Source organism: Gigantopelta aegis, chromosome 1 (genome assembly GCF_016097555.1).
Source record: "Gigantopelta aegis isolate Gae_Host chromosome 1, Gae_host_genome, whole genome shotgun sequence".
NCBI lineage: Eukaryota > Metazoa > Mollusca > Gastropoda > Neomphalida > Peltospiridae > Gigantopelta > Gigantopelta aegis.
In genome coordinates this window covers 2635800-2654500 of record NC_054699.1, presented here as the reverse complement: position 1 = coordinate 2654500, position 18701 = coordinate 2635800, and the positions used below count along the sequence as shown (strand labels likewise).

At 42.9% G+C, this 18701-nt stretch overlaps 1 protein-coding gene across 1 annotated transcript in view; it reads left to right on the top strand.

The window, feature by feature from the left end:
* LOC121368544 (phosphatidylinositol 3,4,5-trisphosphate 5-phosphatase 2A-like) overlaps positions 1-18701 on the top strand; it is a 117014-nt gene that overhangs the window by 52690 nt on the left and 45623 nt on the right. Inside the window, exons 7-14 of the mRNA XM_041493284.1 lie at positions 151-250; positions 4195-4272; positions 5623-5778; positions 7274-7406; positions 9628-9825; positions 9862-9926; positions 11739-11856; positions 16323-16419. Of these exons, the coding sequence (XP_041349218.1) occupies positions 151-250; positions 4195-4272; positions 5623-5778; positions 7274-7406; positions 9628-9825; positions 9862-9926; positions 11739-11856; positions 16323-16419 (945 nt within the window). The remainder of the gene's footprint in view (positions 1-150; positions 251-4194; positions 4273-5622; positions 5779-7273; positions 7407-9627; positions 9826-9861; positions 9927-11738; positions 11857-16322; positions 16420-18701) is intronic.

The following is an 18701-nucleotide window of genomic DNA, read 5'->3' as shown; positions in this document are numbered from 1 at the left end:
TTTCCGGTGCGTCAGGAATTCTACCTTCCTTTAACAGAATTAAAAGGGAAGTTCCAGCAAGAAATGCTGAATAAACTTGATTAATTTCCCATTATTAATGAAAACAGCATGTTGTGTTTTTAACTAACTGTTGTTTGTTTTGTTTTCCAGGGAGCTGGACGTGTTTCTGTTGAAGTTGTCGATGTGTCGCGATGTCCTCACGCAAGATGAGACCGACGTGGACCACACTGCTGAACACTCCATGAATGGTGTATGTTTTCCTCATTTTTATAGTTTGGGAGGGGGGGAGGGATTTGGCTCAGTTGAGTGCTCGCCTGAGGTGCTTGTGTCGCAGGATCAAACCACCTCAGTGGATCCATTCAACTGATTGGGTTTTGTTTCCTCTCGTTCCATCCAGTGTATCACAACTGGTGGTCAAAGGCCCTGGTATGTGCTTTCCTGTCTGTAGGAAAGTGCATATAAAAGACCCCTTGCTGCATTCTCTCGTTCCATCCAGTGCACCGCAACTGGTCAAAGGCCATGGTATGTGCTGTCCTGTAGGTGGGAAAGTCATATAAAGATCCCTTGTTGCAATATGAAAAATGTAGCGGGTTTCCTCTGATGACTACAAGTCTGAGTTACCAAATGTTTGACATCTAATAGCCAATGATTAATTAATCAATGTTTTTGATGGTGTCGTTAAACAAAACAAACTTTCAACTATTGTTTCTATAGTTAAAATTTGTTTTGTTTAACGACACCACTAGAGCACATTGATTTATTAATCCTCAGCTATTGCACGTCAAACATTTAGTAATTCTGACATAGTCTTAGAGAGGAAACCCACTACATTTTTCCATTAGTAGCAAGGGATTTTTATATGCACCATCCCACAGACAGGATAGCACATATCACAGCTTTTGATATACCAGTCGTGGTGTACTGGCTGGAACGAGAAATAGTCCAATGAGTCCACAGACGGGGATTGATCATAGATCGACTGTGCATCAGGTGAGCGCTTTACCACTGGGCTACGTCCCACCCTACATTTCTATAGTCGCAGGTGAGCGCTTTACCACTGGGCTACGTCCCACTCCTACATTTCTATAGTCGCAGGTGAGTCCCACCCCTACATTTCTATAGTCGCAGGTGAGCGCTTTACCACTGGGCTACGTCCCACCCCTACATTTCTATAGTCGCAGGTGAGCGCTTTACCACTGGGCTACGTCCCACCCTACATTTCTATAGTCGCAGGTGAGCACTTTACAACTGGGCTACGTCCTACCCTACATTTCTATAGTCGCAGGTGAGCGCTGTACCACTGGGCTACGTCCCACCCTACATTTCTATAGTCGCAGGTGAGCGCTCTACCACTGGGCTACGTCCCACCCTACATTTCTATAGTCGCAGGTGAGCGCTTTACCACTGGGCTACGTCCCACCCCTACATTTCTAGAGTCGCAGGTGAGCGCTTTACCACTGGGCTACGTCCCACCCTACATTTCTATAGTCGCAGGTGAGCGCTTTACCACTGGGCTACGTCCCACCCTACATTTCTATAGTCGCAGGTGAGCGCTGTACCACTGGGCTACGTCCCACCCTACATTTCTATAGTCGCAGGTGAGCGCTGTACCACTGGGCTACGTCCCACCCTACATTTCTATAGTCGCAGGTGAGCGCTCTACCACTGGGCTACGTCCCACCCTACATTTCTATAGTCGCAGGTGAGCGCTTTACCACTGGGCTACGTCCCACCCCTACATTTCTATAGTCGCAGGTGAGCGCTTTACCACTGGGCTACGTCCCACCCTACATTTCTATAGTCGCAGGTGAGCGCTTTACCACTGGGCTACGTCCCACCCTACATTTCTATAGTCGCAGGTGAGCGCTTTACCACTGGGCTACGTCCCACCCCTACATTTCTAGAGTCGCAGGTGAGCGCTGTACCACTGGGCTACGTCCCACCCTACATTTCTATAGTCGCAGGTGAGCGCTTTACCACTGGGCTACGTCCCACCCTACATTTCTATAGTCGCAGGTGAGCGCTCTACCACTGGGCTACGTCCCACCCTACATTTCTATAGTCGCAGGTGAGCGCTGTACCACTGGGCTACGTCCCACCCTACATTTCTATAGTCGCAGGTGAGCGCTGTACCACTGGGCTACGTCCCACCCTACATTTCTATAGTCGCAGGTGAGCGCTTTACCACTGGGCTACGTCCCACCCTCCTGCATTTCTATAGTCGCAGGTGAGCACTTTACAACTGGGCTACGTCCTACCCTACATTTCTATAGTCGCAGGTGAGCGCTGTACCACTGGGCTACGTCCCACCCTACATTTCTATAGTCGCAGGTGAGCGCTCTACCACTGGGCTACGTCCCACCCTACATTTCTATAGTCGCAGGTGAGCGCTTTACCACTGGGCTACGTCCCACCCTACATTTCTAGAGTCGCAGGTGAGCGCTTTACCACTGGGCTACGTCCCACCCTACATTTCTATAGTCGCAGGTGAGCGCTTTACCACTGGGCTACGTCCCACCCCTACATTTCTAGAGTCGCAGGTGAGCGCTGTACCACTGGGCTACGTCCCACCCTACATTTCTATAGTCGCAGGTGAGCGCTTTACCACTGGGCTACGTCCCACCCTACATTTCTATAGTCGCAGGTGAGCGCTCTACCACTGGGCTACGTCCCACCCTACATTTCTATAGTCGCAGGTGAGCACTGTACCACTGGGCTACGTCCCACCCTACATTTCTATAGTCGCAGGTGAGCGCTGTACCACTGGGCTACGTCCCACCCTACATTTCTATAGTCGCAGGTGAGCGCTTTACCACTGGGCTACGTCCCACCCTACATTTCTATAGTCGCAGGTGAGCGCTCTACCACTGGGCTACCTCCCACCCTACATTTCTATAGTCGCAGGTGAGCGCTCTACCACTGGGCTACGTCCCACCCTACATTTCTATAGTCGCAGGTGAGCGCTCTACCACTGGGCTACGTCCCACCCTACATTTCTATAGTCGCAGGTGAGCGCTCTACCACTGGGCTACGTCCCACCCTACATTTCTATAGTCGCAGGTGAGCGCTGTACCACTGGGCTACGTCCCACCCTACATTTCTATAGTCGCAGGTGAGCGCTCTACCACTGGGCTACGTCCCACCCTACATTTCTATAGTCGCAGGTGAGCGCTTTACCACTGGGCTACGTCCCACTCCTACATTTCTATAGTCGCAGGTGAGCGCTTTACCACTGGGCTACTTCCCACCCTACATTTCTATAGTCGCAGGTGAGCGCTGTACTACTGGGCTACGTCCCAACCTACATTTCTATAGTCGCAGGTGAGCGCTGTACCACTGGGCTACGTCCCACCCTACATTTCTATAGTCGCAGGTGGAGGAATCTAACTCAGTCGATAGAGTTTTCACCTGAGGTGCATGTATCCTAGGATCCAGGGGCGGGATGTAGCCCAGTGGTAAAGTGCTCGCTCGATGCGTGGTCGGTCTGGGTTTGAACCCTGTCGGTGGGCCCATTGAGCTATATCTCGTTCAAACCAGTGCATCATGATTGGCATATCAAAGGCTGTGGTATGTACTATCCTGTCTGTGTGATGGTGCATATAAAAGATCCCTTGCTGCTAATCGAGAAGAGTAGCCCATGAAGTGTTGACAGCAGGTTTCCTCTCTCAATATCTATGTGGTCTTTAATCATATGTCTGATGCTGTATAACCGTAAATAAAATGTGTTGTGTGCGTCATTAAATAAAACATTTCCTTCCTTCCTTCGTAGGATCAAACCTCCACAGTGGTCTCATTCTCCAGTTGGTGGGCTCGCCTGATGCGCAATTAATCTGGGATCGATTCCCGTTGGTGGACCCATTGGGCTATTTCTCGTTCCAGCCAGTGCCCCACAACTGGTGAAACAAAGGCCGTGGTATGTACTATCCTGTTTGTGGGATGGTGCATATAAAAAATCCCTTGCTGCTAATTGAAAAGAGTAGCCCATGAAGTGGCGACAGCGGGTTTCCTCTCTCAATATCTGTGTAGTCCTTAACCGTATGTCCGACGCCATATAACCGTAAATAAAATGTGTTGAGTGCGTCGTTAAATAAAACATGTCCTTCCTTCCTTCCTAGGATCAAACCCCCTCATTGGTCCCATTCTCCAATTGGGTTTTTTCCCATCTAAAACATTTATTATTGCTTTTCCTTTCAGTCAGCTACTTCCTATATTTCCTTCCTGACAGAGAAACTGGCAAACTGCAAGGCACAGATACTGAAAGTGGAAAAAAAGGTAAAACAAATCTAACGGTTTTTTTGGGCTTGACAGCATACATGTCTATATATCATTTCAAACTGCAATATTATAAAATGACAAAAGCTTAAGGCCAACCATCTATATCAAATTCTGTGTAAGGTTTTAGAGTGTGATTCTGGTTTTAAAAATACTCTTGGTTTTCGTTAACAACTGCTAGAACCATCTTATGAACTGTTACTTACAGGCCCTAACTAAGCATTCTGAGAAATATTGGTGTTCTGTGGTTGACAAAAATTAGCCTTTTTACTGTTGATTACGGGCCAAAACTACTGAGAAATATTGTGTACTGTGATTGCTAAAAACTGCTTATTTTGCTGTTTATTACAGGCCCAAATTTATGAGAAATATTGGTATATTGCGATTGCCAAAAACTAGCTTATGATTACAGGCTAAAAACTACTAAAAAATATTGGTATACTGGGAAACATTGGTGCAACAGTTGTCAAAACCTGGGTTATTTGCTGTTGATTACAGACCCAAACTATTGAAAAATATTGGTGTACTGCCATTGTCAAGAACTATGTTATGTGCTGTTGATTACAGACCCAAACTATTAAAAACTATTGGTGTACTGCCATTGTCAAGAACTATGTTATGTGCTGTTGGTTACAGACCCAAACTATTGAAAAATATTGGTGTACTGCCATTGTCAAGAACTATCTTATGTGCTGTTGATTACAGACCCAAACTATTGAAAAATATTGGTGTACTGCCATTGTCAAGAACTATGTTATGTGCTGTTGGTTACAGACCCAAACTATTGAAAACTTGGTGTACTGCCATCGTTAAGAACTATCTTATGTGCTGTTGGTTACAGGCCCAAACTATTAAAAACTATTAGTGTACTGCCATTGTCAAGAACTATCTTATGTGCTGTTGATTACAGACCCAAACTATTGAAAAATATTGGTGTACTGCCATCGTCAAGAACTATGTTATGTGCTGTTGATTACAGGCCCAAACTATTAAAAACTATTGGTGTACTGCCATTGTCAAGAACTATCTTATATGCTGTTGATTACAGACCCAAACTATTGAGACATTGGTGTACTGCCATCGTCAAGAACTATGTTATGTGCTGTTGATTACAGGCCCAAACTATTAAAAACTATTGGTGTACTGCCATTGTCAAGAACTATCTTATATGCTGTTGATTACAGACCCAAACTATTGAGACATTGGTGTACTGGGAGAAACTGGTGAAGCAATTGCCAAGAACTGGCTTTGTAACCACTATACATAACCTTATAAATGTGAATTTGCCGTGTTTTATCGAATTGCCTCCAGATTAATGATGTTACCTGGATGATTGGACTTCTGTTTCAGGCGCATGACGCCGTGACGAAGGTTCCGGATGAGAGTTACTGTTACCTGGACTCCCAGGATATGCAGGATATCCGCGACCAGCTGCAAGGTCAGCGGAGGTCATTCGTGTCATCCATTCCACGAGCCACTATGCACATTCCACTCGCTTCATTCGAGGTAACCATTATTTTAACATACTCTAGTTCCTAGCTTAACCTTCTGACTACTGCAGGTGAGATGTCTTGTCCGACCTCAAGCCAGTCGACACACTGTACACTGTATACAGTACATTCCACAATTCATATTTCCCATTGTTTTGCACATGGTGCTCACCAGAAATAATAATAATACAACAGGATATAGATTAATTGGAAGTTTTTGTTGAAAAAGTGGTTTTGGTCAAGTATTTTTCGCTTGACAACAATGGCAGGACTTCGTGGTCATTTTCAGGAATCAATAGCTGATTGTGATAGCTAATTTAAGTTTCCAAAAAAATTCTGGTTAGAAAAACACTGAGAATAATGGACATAAATACTGGCCACAAATGCCTGAAAGTAAACTTGACTTTTTCTATTTTTGCACCTAATTTTAATCAACAATAACTGATCTAAAATATCATAAATTTTTTAAAAACCTACGAAAATAATACTTACCGATTCAGATATAAACTTTATTTTATGTATTTATTAAACATTTTAATTTAAAATATGTGAGTAAAAGTTATAAATCTGTACCCCCTCAACATGGTCTTGGTTAAAAATGTATCCAGTAGCATGTAGGTTAAAGAGTTCATTTTGTGTCTTCCATAATAAATACATATTCCACTTCCTACATTGGAGGTTACCACTGTTTCAACATACTTTATATCTGGTTCCAAGTTTGAAGATTACTTTTTATGTCCTCTATGCCACAAACCACAATGCATATTCCACTTCCTACATTGGAGGTTACCACTGTTTTAACATACTTTATATCTGGTTCCAAGTTTGAAGATTACTTTTTATGTCCTCTATGCCACAAACCACAATGCATATTCCACTGGCTACATTTGAGGTTACCACTGTTTTAACATACTTTATATCTGGTTCCAAGTTTGAAGATTACTTTTTATGTCCTCTATGCCACAAACCACAATGCATATTCCACTGGCTACATTTGAGGTAATCATTGTTTTAAAATTATCTATGTCAAGCTCCTAATTTAAGGATACTAATTTCCCGTGACTGTGGAATCATAGATGGAATCACAAATAGTAGACAGAAGTTACATTTTCCTGAGTTGTAAAGCAAAGAATCGAAGTCTACGCCAGGATGTTTCACACTTGTTGAAATGAAATTGCAGTGAATAGAACCCTGATCATGTATATTTATAACAAATTTCACCAGTTATTTCCACCCTGATCATGTATGTTTATAAAATAATACTTGTTCTGAGAGAAACTTGTTGAAATGAAATTACAGTGAATAGAACCCTGATCATGTTTATTTATAACAAATTTCACCAATTATTTCCACCCTGATTATGTATATTTATAAAATAATACTTGTTCAGAGAGAAACTTGTTGAAATGAAATTGCAGTGAATAGAACCCTTATCATGTATGTATAACAAATTTCACCAATTATTTCCACCCTGATAATGTATGTTTATAAAATAACTGTGTTTTTAACAGGTGAAGGTCACCAAGCCAGGCAAACTAACAAGTAAGATGACCTTGACAGTTGATCTGAAGCAAGGAAGAATGTATGCAGTAAAACCGTCGAAAGAATTCCTCGATTCAAGCAACAACTTCAGCCATGATAAAAGTAAATACATCAACTCACTTTGAGTATCTTCCCACTATATAATATTAAACCTGAATTAAAGTTATATGGTCATTGTTGATGTTGACTGATTTTGCTAGTTTTACAGTGGTTTATTATTCAGCCTTAATCACCAGCTTATACATACATGTAGCTTGCTTGAATTAAAACAGCAAAACCTAAAAAAAATGTTTTCTTTTCTCCTTCACCTGACCTCAAACAAAGGAGGACTGATTGGAAGATTTTTAGGCCATCCCATTGGCTGTTGGGATGTTCGGACCAGACTAATATCCCTAGGGGAATATGCCATTGTTTGAAAGAAGGAAGGAAGGAAATGTTTTTATTTAACGACACACTCAACACATTTTATTTATGGTTATATGGCATCAGACATATGTTTAAGGACCACACAGATACTGAAAGAGGAAACCTGCTGTCGCCACTTCATGGACTACTCTTTTTCGATTAGCAGCAAGGGATCTTTTATATGCACCATCCAACAGACAGGATAGTACATACCACGACCTTTGTTACACAAGTTGTGAAGCACTGGCTAGAACGAGAAATAGCCCAATGGGTCCACCAATGGGGATTGATCCTAGACCGACTGTGCATGAAGCGAACACTTCAACACTGAGCTATGTTCCACCCCTTCACTGTTTGAGGTCAGGTGAAGTATTCTTAAAAGAGACCGGCCTCGGTGGCGTCATGGTTAGGCCATCAGTCTACAGGCTGGTAGGTACTGGGTTCAGATCCCAGTCGAGGCATGGAATTTTTAATCCAGATACTGACTCCAAACCCTGAGTGAGTGCTCCGCAAGGCTCAATAAGTAGGTGTAAACCACTTGCACTGACCAGTGATCCATACCTGGTTCAACAAAGGCCATGGTTTGTGCTATCCTGCCTGTGGGAAGCGCAAATAAAAGATCCCTTGCTGTCTGTCGTAAAAGAGGAGCCTATGTGGCGACAGCGGGTTTCCTTTAAAAAACTGCCAGAATGACCATATGTTTGACATCCAGTAGCCGATGATAAGATAAAAAATCAATGTGCTCTAGCGGCGGCGTTAAATAAAACAAAACTTTAACTTTCCATTTTTTTATTACTAAGAATCCTGTAGGATGTAACTCAGTGGTAGAACACCCTGAATTTTCCCATCCCGACATGTGCCTCATGATCTATACAAGAAAGGTTGTGGTATGTACTGTCCTGCATATAAAAGACTCCTTGCTGGTTTTTTTTTAGGAATAGCCTTTGTAGCAGAAGTACATTATCTTCCTCTGTTTCTCACTCTAGAAGTGTCACAATAGCTGTATGTTAGACTCCAAAATAGTGGTGTGACGAACACTAGTGGTAAAGTGCTTGTTTGGTGCAAGGTCAGTTTGGGATCGAACCCCATCGGTGGACCCATTGGGCTATTTCTCATTCCTGGTAGTGCACTATGACTAGTATATCACAGGCCGTGGTATGTACTGTCCTGTCTGTGGGATAGTGCTTATAAAAGATCACTTGCTACTCATGGAAAAATGTAGCAGGTTTCCTCTCTAAGACTATATGTTGAAATTACCAAATGTTTGACATCCAATAGCTGATGATTAATAAATCAATGTGCTCTAGTGGTGTCGTTAAACAAAAATACATTTTTGAATCCAAAAAATGCTGTGGTGTAGTTAAAAACAAATAATCCTTTCATTTCATACTTCTTCAGCCTATTGGGCTATCTCTCAGTCCATTGGGCTATCTCTCAGTCCAACCACTGCTCCAGAACTGTGGCATATCTAGGAGACTGAGTGACTGCAAACAGCTTGCTACATGCCATCGTCTTCTATCACATCACATACATCTAATGTTAGGTAACAAAAACTGGTCCTCAAAAGGAGCCTAATTCACAAAGCTCTATTAGGCTCTGCTAGACAACAAAGCATCCTCTTTGCAAGTCTTTTAGCATTGCACTGCAAGATTGCAAAGTTGTGAGAGTTTAGTGAATTAGGCCCCAGGTCTCTGGTGTAACAAAGGTCACGGTTTCTACTGTCCTGTCTGTGGGATCTGCATATAAAAGATCCCTTGCTGCTAATCAAAAAGAGTAGCCCATTTCATAGCGGCAGTGGATTTTCTCTCTAATTATTTCTAGGGTCCTTAACCATGTGTCCGATGCCATATAACCATAAATAAAACATGTTAAGTGTGTCGTTAAATAAAAACTTGTTTTTTTTAATCTTTTTGCTCAGTTCTTCAGCTGATAAAAAACACTGCTGATAACAGCCGGCTGGACATCATCATCGAAGGCAAGAAGAAGACGACCTACTCTTTTGAAAATGCTCATGTTAGAGAGAACTTCTGTCTGCAGATTCGACAGATGAAAAGTCTGCATTCCACTGAAGCCGAAGTCGACCAGATTTCAGTTTTTATCGGAACGTGGAACATGGGTGAGTTAGTGTTGTTTTTCTTTTGTGTAATGACAGGGATCGATCCCAGACCGACTGGGCATCAGGCCAACACTTTACCACTGGGCTATGTCCCGCCCCTGGTGAGTTGGTGATTCATGTCGTATGTGCTTCAGTCTGTACAGATAATATGGTTTCAGTCTGTACAGATAATATGGTTTCAGTCTGTACAGCTAATATGGTTCAGTCTGTACAGCTAATATGGTTTATAGTCTGTACAGCTAATATGGTTTATAGTCTGTACAGCTAATATGGTTTATAGTCTGTACAGCTAATATGGTTTATAGTCTGTACAGCTAATATGGTTTCAGTCTGTACAGCTAATATGGTTTCAGTCTGTACAGCTAATATGGCTTCAGTCTGTACAGATAATGTGGTTTATAGTCTGTACAGCTAATATGGTTTATAGTCTGTACAGCTAATATGGTTTCAGTCTGTACAGCTAATATGGCTTCAGTCTGTACAGATAATGTGGTTTATAGTCTGTACAGCTAATATGGTTTATAGTCTGTACAGCTAATATGGTTTATAGTCTGTACAGCTAATATGGTTTCAGTCTGTACAGCTAATGTGGTTTATAGTCTGTACAGATAATATGGTTTATAGTCTGTACAGCTAATATGGTTTATAGTCTGTACAGCTAATATGTTTCAGGAGTCTTGCAGTCTGTGGGATCTTTTCCGTGTGATAGACTAAACTTTGTTTCAGCTTGAGTCTTCAGTCTGTGGGACAGTTCTGTCACTAAATCATGGCTTCAGTCTGTGGGATCAGCGTGTATAGATGAGTTTGACTAGTCTGTCACTTGAGTCTGCAATGTGGTTTATGAGTCTGTACATTAAATAGCTTGAGTTTGCAGTCTGTAGTCTTCACCTTGTGACAGATGAATATGGACTTTATAAGTCTGTTCAGCTAATATGGTCTTATAGTCTGATAGACTGAGACTAATACCTTTGTTTTAGCTTAGTCTTGTACAGCTAATATGGTTTATAGTTCTGTACAGCTAACCTTTGTTTCAGCTTGAGTCTTGCAGTCTGTGGGACAGCCTAATGATGGACTTCAGTCTGTACAGCTAAATATGTTTCAGCTTGAGTCTTGCAGTCTGTACAGCCTATAGATGAGTTTGTGACTAATTTCTTTGTTTCAGCTTGAGTCTTGCAGTCTGTGGGGTCTTTGCCTTGTGATAGACTGAGTTCTGTGACTAATTTAAACCTTTGTTTCAGCTTGAGTCTTGCAGTCTGTGGGGTCTTTACCTTGTGATAGACTGAGTTCTGTGACTAATTTAAACCTTTGTTTCAGCTTGAGTCTTGCAGTCTGTGGGGTCTTCACCTTGTGATAGACTGAGTTCTGTGACTAATTTAAACCTTTGTTTCAGCTTGAGTCTTGCAGTCTGTGGGGTCTTTGCCGTGTGATAGACTGAGTTCTGTGACTAATTTAAACTTTATTTCAGCTTGAGTCTTGAGTCTGTGGGATCTTTGCCGTGTGATAGTGAGTTCTGTGACTAATTTAAACCTTTGTTTCAGCTTGAGTCTTGCAGTCTAAAATGTCTTCTTGTGATAGACTGAGTTCTGTGACTAATTTAAACCTTTGTTTCAGCTTGAGTCTTGCAGTCTGTGGGGTCTTTGCCGTGTGATAGACTGAGTTCTGTGACTAATTTAAACTTTATTTCAGCTTGAGTCTTGCAGTCTGTGGGATCTTTGCCGTGTGATAGACTGAGTTCTGTGACTAATTTAAACCTTTGTTTCAGCTTGAGTCTTGCAGTCTGTGGGATCTTTGCCGTGTGATAGACTGAGTTCTGTGACTAATTTAAAACTTTGTTTCAGCTTGAGTCTTGCAGTCTGTGGGGTCTTCGCTTTGTGATAGACTGAGTTCTGTGACTAATTTAAACTTTGTTTCAGCTTGAGTCTTGCAGTCTGTGGGGTCTTCGCCTTGTGATCCTCATCAACCCTGTTCACAAGAACATGATCAGTCACATTCAGAAGTCTTCTGTGAAGACCGGTATTGCTAACACACTGGGTGAGTAGCCGCAATGAAACGTCCATGTTAGGGGTGTCACGATACACCGATGCATCCCTTGGTTTGTGGTATTGCTTACTGGTGAGTTCAATGAAACGTCCATGTTAGGGGTGTCACGATTGCATCTTTTGTCTGACTGGGTGATGCAGAAACCATGTTATGTGATATTTGTGTGCTGAGTAGGTGTCCATGTTTTAAACATTCACTCGTGAGTCATACATGTTAGGGTGTGTCACGTTCATGCATCACTCGTGTGGTATTGCTAACTCACTCACTCAGGGGTGTCACTCACTCACTCACTTCATTCGTATTGCTAACACAGGTGAGTTCCAGCCCGTGACGGACAGTTTGAAACACTGGGTGAGTGCGAGGGAGACGGTGAAGAGTCACTGACATCCCTTGATTTGTCATTGCTCAAAGTAGCCGCAATGCGTCATGTTAGGGGTGTCTACATCATATTGGAACACAGTGAGAGTGGACTCAACGACAAAGACTGTGGTCAACACACTCAAGGCTACTCTGAAAGCAATTCTAACACACTGGGTGAGTAGCCGCAATGAAACGATGTTGTGTCAAGTAGATATCCCTTGGTTTTGGTATTGGTAACACACAACGCAATGAAAGACTAGGGGTGTCACACATGCACTTCAAGACCATTCTCTGGGTGAGTATGTGACCAAATTAATGCATCCCTTTTTTTCAGCTTGAGTCTTGCAGTCTGTGGGGTCTTTGCCTTGTGATAACAGACTGAGTTCTGTGACTAATTTAAACTTTGTTTCAGCTTGAGTCTTGCAGTCTGTGGGGTCTTTGCCTTGTGATAGACTGAGTTCTGTGACTAATTTAAACTTTAGGGGTTTCAGCTTGAGTCTTGCACTGGGTCTGTGGGATCTTTGCCGTGTGATAGACTGCAGTTCTGTGACTAATTTAAACTTTATTTCAGCTTGAGTCTTGCAGTCTGTGGGGTCTTTGCCTTGTGATAGACTGAGTTCTGTGACTAATTTAAACTTTATTTCAGCTTGAGTCTTGCAGTCTGTGGGGTCTTGCATCCCTTGGTGTGATAGACTGAGTTCTGTGACTAATTTACAAACTTGTGTTTCAGCTTGAGTCAATGAAAGTCCATGTTAGGGGTGTCACGATTCGCCTTGTGATCCTTATCAACCCTGTTCACAAGAACATGATCATTGCTAACACACTGGGTGAGTAGCCGCAGTGAAACGTCCATGTTCTGTCACGATACACCGATGCATCCCTTGGTTTGTGGTATTGCTAACACACTGGGTGAGTAGCCGCAATGAAACGTCCATGTTAGGGGTGTCACGATACACCGATGCATCCCTTGGTTTGTGGTATTGCTAACACACTGGGTGAGTAGCCGCAATGAAACGTCCATGTTAGGGGTGTCACGATACACCGATGCATCCCTTGGTTTGTGAAGATCGGTATTGCTAACACACTGGGTGAGTAGCCGCAATGAAACGTCCATGTTAGGGGTGTCACGATACACCGATGCATCCCTTGGTTTGTGGTATTGCTAACACACTGGGTGAGTAGCCGCAATGAAACGTCCATGTTAGGGGTGTCACGATACACCGATGCATCCCTTGGTTTGTGGTATTGCTAACACACTGGGTGAGTAGCCGCAATGAAACGTCCATGTTAGGGGTGTCACGATACACCGATGCATCCCTTGGTTTGTGGTATTGCTAACACACTGGGTGAGTAGCCGCAATGAAACGTCCATGTTAGGGGTGTCACGATACACCGATGCATCCCTTCGTTTGTGAAGACCGGTATTGCTAACACACTGGGTGAGTAGCCGCAATGAAACGTCCATGTTAGGGGTGTCACGATACACCGATGCATCCCTTCGTTTGTGAAGACCGGTATTGCTAACACACTGGGTGAGTAGCTGCAATGAAACGTCCATGTTAGGGGTGTCACGATACACCGATGCATCCCTTGGTTTGTGAAGACCGGTATTGCTAACACACTGGGTGAGTAGCCGCAATGAAACGTCCATGTTAGGGGTGTCACGATACACCGATGCATCCCTTGGTTTGTGGTATTGCTAACACACTGGGTGAGTAGCTGCAATGAAACGTCCATGTTAGGGGTGTCACGATACACCGATGCATCCCTTGGTTTGTGGGGTGAGACGTAGCCCATGGTAAAGCGTTCACTTGATGCACAGTCGGTCTGGGATCGATCCCTGTAGGTGGGCCCATTGGGATATTTCTCGTTCCAGCCAGTGCACCACGACTGGTATATCAAAGGCTGTGGTATGTGCTATCCTGTCTGTGGGATGGTGCTTATAAAAGATCCCTTTCTGCTAATCGAAAAAAGAGTAGCCCATGAAGTGGCAACAGCAGGTTTCCTCTCTCAATATCTGTGTGGTCCTTAACCATATGTCTGACATCATATAACTGTAAAGATGTGTTGAGTGTGTCGTTAAATAAAACATTTTCTTCCTTCCTTCCCTTGGTTTGTGTATCAATTCCTATTTTGACCATGTATATATTCCCATTTTAGTTTCCTATTTTTATATTAACACCAACTGAGATGTTCTTATTGACAAGTTATTTCCGTCAAGAAAAGACATTGAAATGGAAAGAAAGAAAGAAAGAAATGTTTTATTAACGACGCACTCAACACATTTTATTTACGGTTATATGGCGTCAGACATATGGTTACGGACCACACACATTTTGAGAGGAAACCCGCTGTTGCCACTTCATGGACTACTCTTTCTGATTAGCAGCAAGGGATCTTTTATTTGAGCTTCCCACAGACAGGATAGCACAAACCATGGCCTTTGTTGAACCAGTTATGGATTACTTGTTGGTGCAAGTGGTTTACACCTACCCATTGAGCCTTGCGTAGTACTCACTCAGGGTTTGGAGTAGGTATCTGGATTAAAAATCCCATGCCTCGACTGGGATCCGAACCCAGTACCTACCAGCCTGTAGACCGATGGCCTAACCAGTACGCCACTGAGGCCGGTTGAAATGAAAAGAGAATACTGTGTAACTGCTTATGTCTATATGTCTGTTATGTGGTATTTGTCTATTTCTTATTTTGAAATCATTTCACCTAAGTTTCTGCTTTTTGTTTCATGGGGAAAATGCTGTGAATCAGGAATTGTTATACATATCGTATCGTGGGCTATGTATGATGATACGTATCATATCGTGGGCTATGTATGATGATACGTATCGTATCATGGGCTATGTATGATGATATGTATCATATCATTTGGGCTATGTATGATGATACGTATCGTATCGTGGGCTATGTATAATGATATGTATCATATCTTGGGCTATGTATGATGATATGTATCGTATCGTGGGCTATGTATGATGATACGTATCCTATCTTGGGCTATGTATGATGATACGTATCGTATCGTGGGCTATGTATGATGATATGTATCATATCGTGGGCTATGTATGATGATAAGTATCGTATCGTGGGCTATGTATGATGATACGTATCTTATCATGAGGTAGGTGTATCGTGACATCTCCAGTCCATGTGTCCATACATTCATCTGTTCCATAGTGTTTCCAGAACAGCACTCAAAACCAAGATAACTTCCCAAAGCTTTGCACACGTATCAATAATTTTTTTATACAAGCAAATAGCCATAATTACCAAATTTACTGTTTCCAAAGGCACAACTCCAAGACTGTTCAAGATAGCTTTTTGAAACAGCGTACATATATCACAAAAGTGTCTTGTAGCCAAATGAATGTAGTTTCCATTTCATTAGCTGGTGACTGGGGATATTGATTTCTAAGATTTCTTGTCACATTATTTTTGTCACCCTGAATACATTAGTTCTCAGGCCATAATAGATAATTTCCTTATACATGTATACATTTTGCAGCAGCCAAGTTGCCTTCCTTAGAGGAATGTGATTATGCAATAATCTGTTATATTCATCTTTCTCTATAGCAGAAGTATTAAGCATGTTCTATAACTTACTTATCCCAATTTCTGAATTTCATACTATACATGTATTTGATACTGTACATGTATTTCATACTGTACATGTATTTCATACTGTACATGTATTTCATACTGTACATGTATTTCATACTGTACATGTATTTGATATTTTTTAGAAAACCCACAGAAGTAAATAATTGTACTGCTAAACAAATCAAGGAAAGGAAAGGTAGCACTTTGAAATAATGAGGGAGAAAGCAAACCGCTAAATGACAGTGCACCATGACTGCTATATCAAAGGTCATGGTATGTGCTATCCTGTCTGTGGGATGGTGCATGTATACAAGATCCCTTGCTACTAATGGAAGAATGTAGTGTTTCTTCTCTAAGACTGTATGTCAGAATGACCAACTGTTTGACATCCAATAGCTGATGCTTTATAAGTCAATGTGCTCTAGTGGTGTGGTTAAACAAGATAATCTGTAATCATCTACTTGTGTTTGTTGTTGTTGTAGGAAACAAAGGAGCAACAGCCATATCATTCCAGTTCAATGGGACGTCGCTGTGCTTCATCAACGCCCATCTAACCTCTGGAGAGGAGAGGTTACTAAGGTTACTTTTATTACTTTCTTGTCTGTAGGGTCACTTTCTTGTCTCTTGGGTCATTTTCTTGTCTCTTGGGTCATTTTCTTGTCTGCAGGATCACTTTCTTGTCTGTAGGTTCACTTTCTTTCTAGGGTCACTTTCTTGTCTGTAGGATCACTTTCTTGTCTGTAGGATCACTTTCTTGTCTGTAGGTTCACTTTCTTGTCTGTAGGGTCACTTTCCTGTCTGTCGGGCCACTTTCTTTCTAGGGTCACTTTCTTGTCTGTAGGGTCACTTTCTTTCTAGGGTCACTTTCTTGTCTGTAGGGTCACTTTCCTGTCTGTAGGGTCACTTTCTTGTCTGTAGGGTCACTTTCTTGTCTCTTGGGTCATTTTCTTTCTAGGGTCACCTTCTTGTCTGTAGGGTCACTTTCTTCTCTGTAGGGTCAATTTCTTGTCTGTAGGGTCACCTTGTATGTGGGGTCACCTTCTTGTATGTAGGGTCACTTTCTTGTCTGTAGCGTCACCTTGTATGTAGGGTCACCTTCTTGTCTGAAGGTCACTTGTTTGTAGGGTCACCTTGTCTGTAGGGTCACCTTGTATGTAGGGTCACCTTGTCTGTAGGGTCACTTTCTTGTCTGTAGGGTCACTTTCTTGTCTGTAGGGTCACTTGTTTGTAGGGTCACCTTCCTGTCTGTAGGGTCACCTTCTTGTCTGTAGGGTCACCTTCCTGTCTGTAGGGTCACCTTCCTGTCTGTAGGGTCACCTTCTTGTCTGTAGGGTCACTTTCTTTTCTGTAGGGTCACTTGTTTGTAGGATCACCTTCCTGTCTGTAGGGTCACCTTCTTGTCTGTAGGGTCACCTTCTTGTCTGTAGGGTCACTTGTTTGTAGGGTCACCTTCTTGTTTGTAGGGTCACCTTCTTGTCTGTAGGGTCACTTGTCTGTAGGGTCACTTTCTTGTCTGTAGGGTCACCTTCTTGTCTGTAGGGTCACTTGTCTGTAGGGTCACTTTCTTGTCTGTAGGGTCACCTTCTTGTTTGTAGGGTCACCTTCTTGTCTGTAGGGTCACTTGTCTGTAGGGTCACCTTCTTGTCTGTAGGGTCACCTTCTTGTCTGTAGGGTCACTTATATGTAGGGTCACCTTCCTGTCTGTAGAGTCACCTTCCTGTCTGTAGGATCACCTTCTTGTCTGTAGGGTCACCTTCTTGACTGTAGGGTCACTTGTTTGTAGGGTCACCTTCCTGTCTGTAGGGTCACCTTCTTGTCTGTAGGGTCACCTTCTTGTCTGTAGGGTCACTTATATGTAGGGTCACCTTCCTGTCTGTAGGGTCACTTATATGTAGGGTCACTTTCTTGTCTGTAGGGTCACTTTCTTTTCTGTAGGGTCACTTTCTTGTCTGTAGGGTCACTTTCTTTTCTGTAGGGTCACTTTCTTTTCTGTAGGGTCACCTTCTTGTCTGTAGGGTCACTTGTCTGTAGGGTCACTTTCTTGTCTGTAGGGTCACCTTCTTGTCTGTAGGGTCACTTGTCTGTAGGGTCACTTTCTTGTCTGTAGGGTCACCTTCTTGTCTGTAGGGTCACCTTCTTGTCTGTAGGGTCACTTGTCTGTAGGGTCACTTTCTTGTCTGTAGGGTCACCTTCTTGTCTGTAGGGTCACTTGTCTGTAGGGTCACCTTCTTGTCTGTAGGGTCACTTGTCTGTAGGGTCACTTTCTTGTCTGTAGGGTCACCTTCTTGTCTGAAGGGTCACTTGTCTGTAGGGTCACCTTCTTGTCTGGAGGGTCACCTTCTTGTTTGTAGGGTCACCTTCTTGTCTGTATGGTCACTTGTCTGTAGGGTCACTTTCTTGTCTGTAGGGTCACCTTCTTGTCTGTAGGGTCACTTGTTTGTAGGGTCACCTTCTTGTCTGTAGGGTCACTTGTCTGTAGGGTCACTTTCTTGTCTGTAGGGTCACCTTCTTGTCTGTAGGGTCACTTGTCTGTAGGGTCACCTTCTTGTCTGTAGGGTCACTTGTCTGTAGGGTCACTTTCTTGTCTGTAGGGTCACCTTCTTGTCTGTAGGGTCACTTGTCTGTAGGGTCACTTTCTTGTCTGTAGGGTCACCTTCTTGTTTGTAGGGTCACCTTCTTGTCTGTAGGGTCACTTGTCTGTAGGGTCACTTTCTTGTCTGTAGGGTCACCTTCTTGTCTGTAGGGTCACTTGTCTGTAGGGTCACTTTCTTGTCTGTAGGGTCACCTTCTTGTCTGTAGGGTCACTTGTCTGTAGGGTCACTTTCTTGTCTGTAGGGTCACCTTCTTGTCTGTAGGGTCAC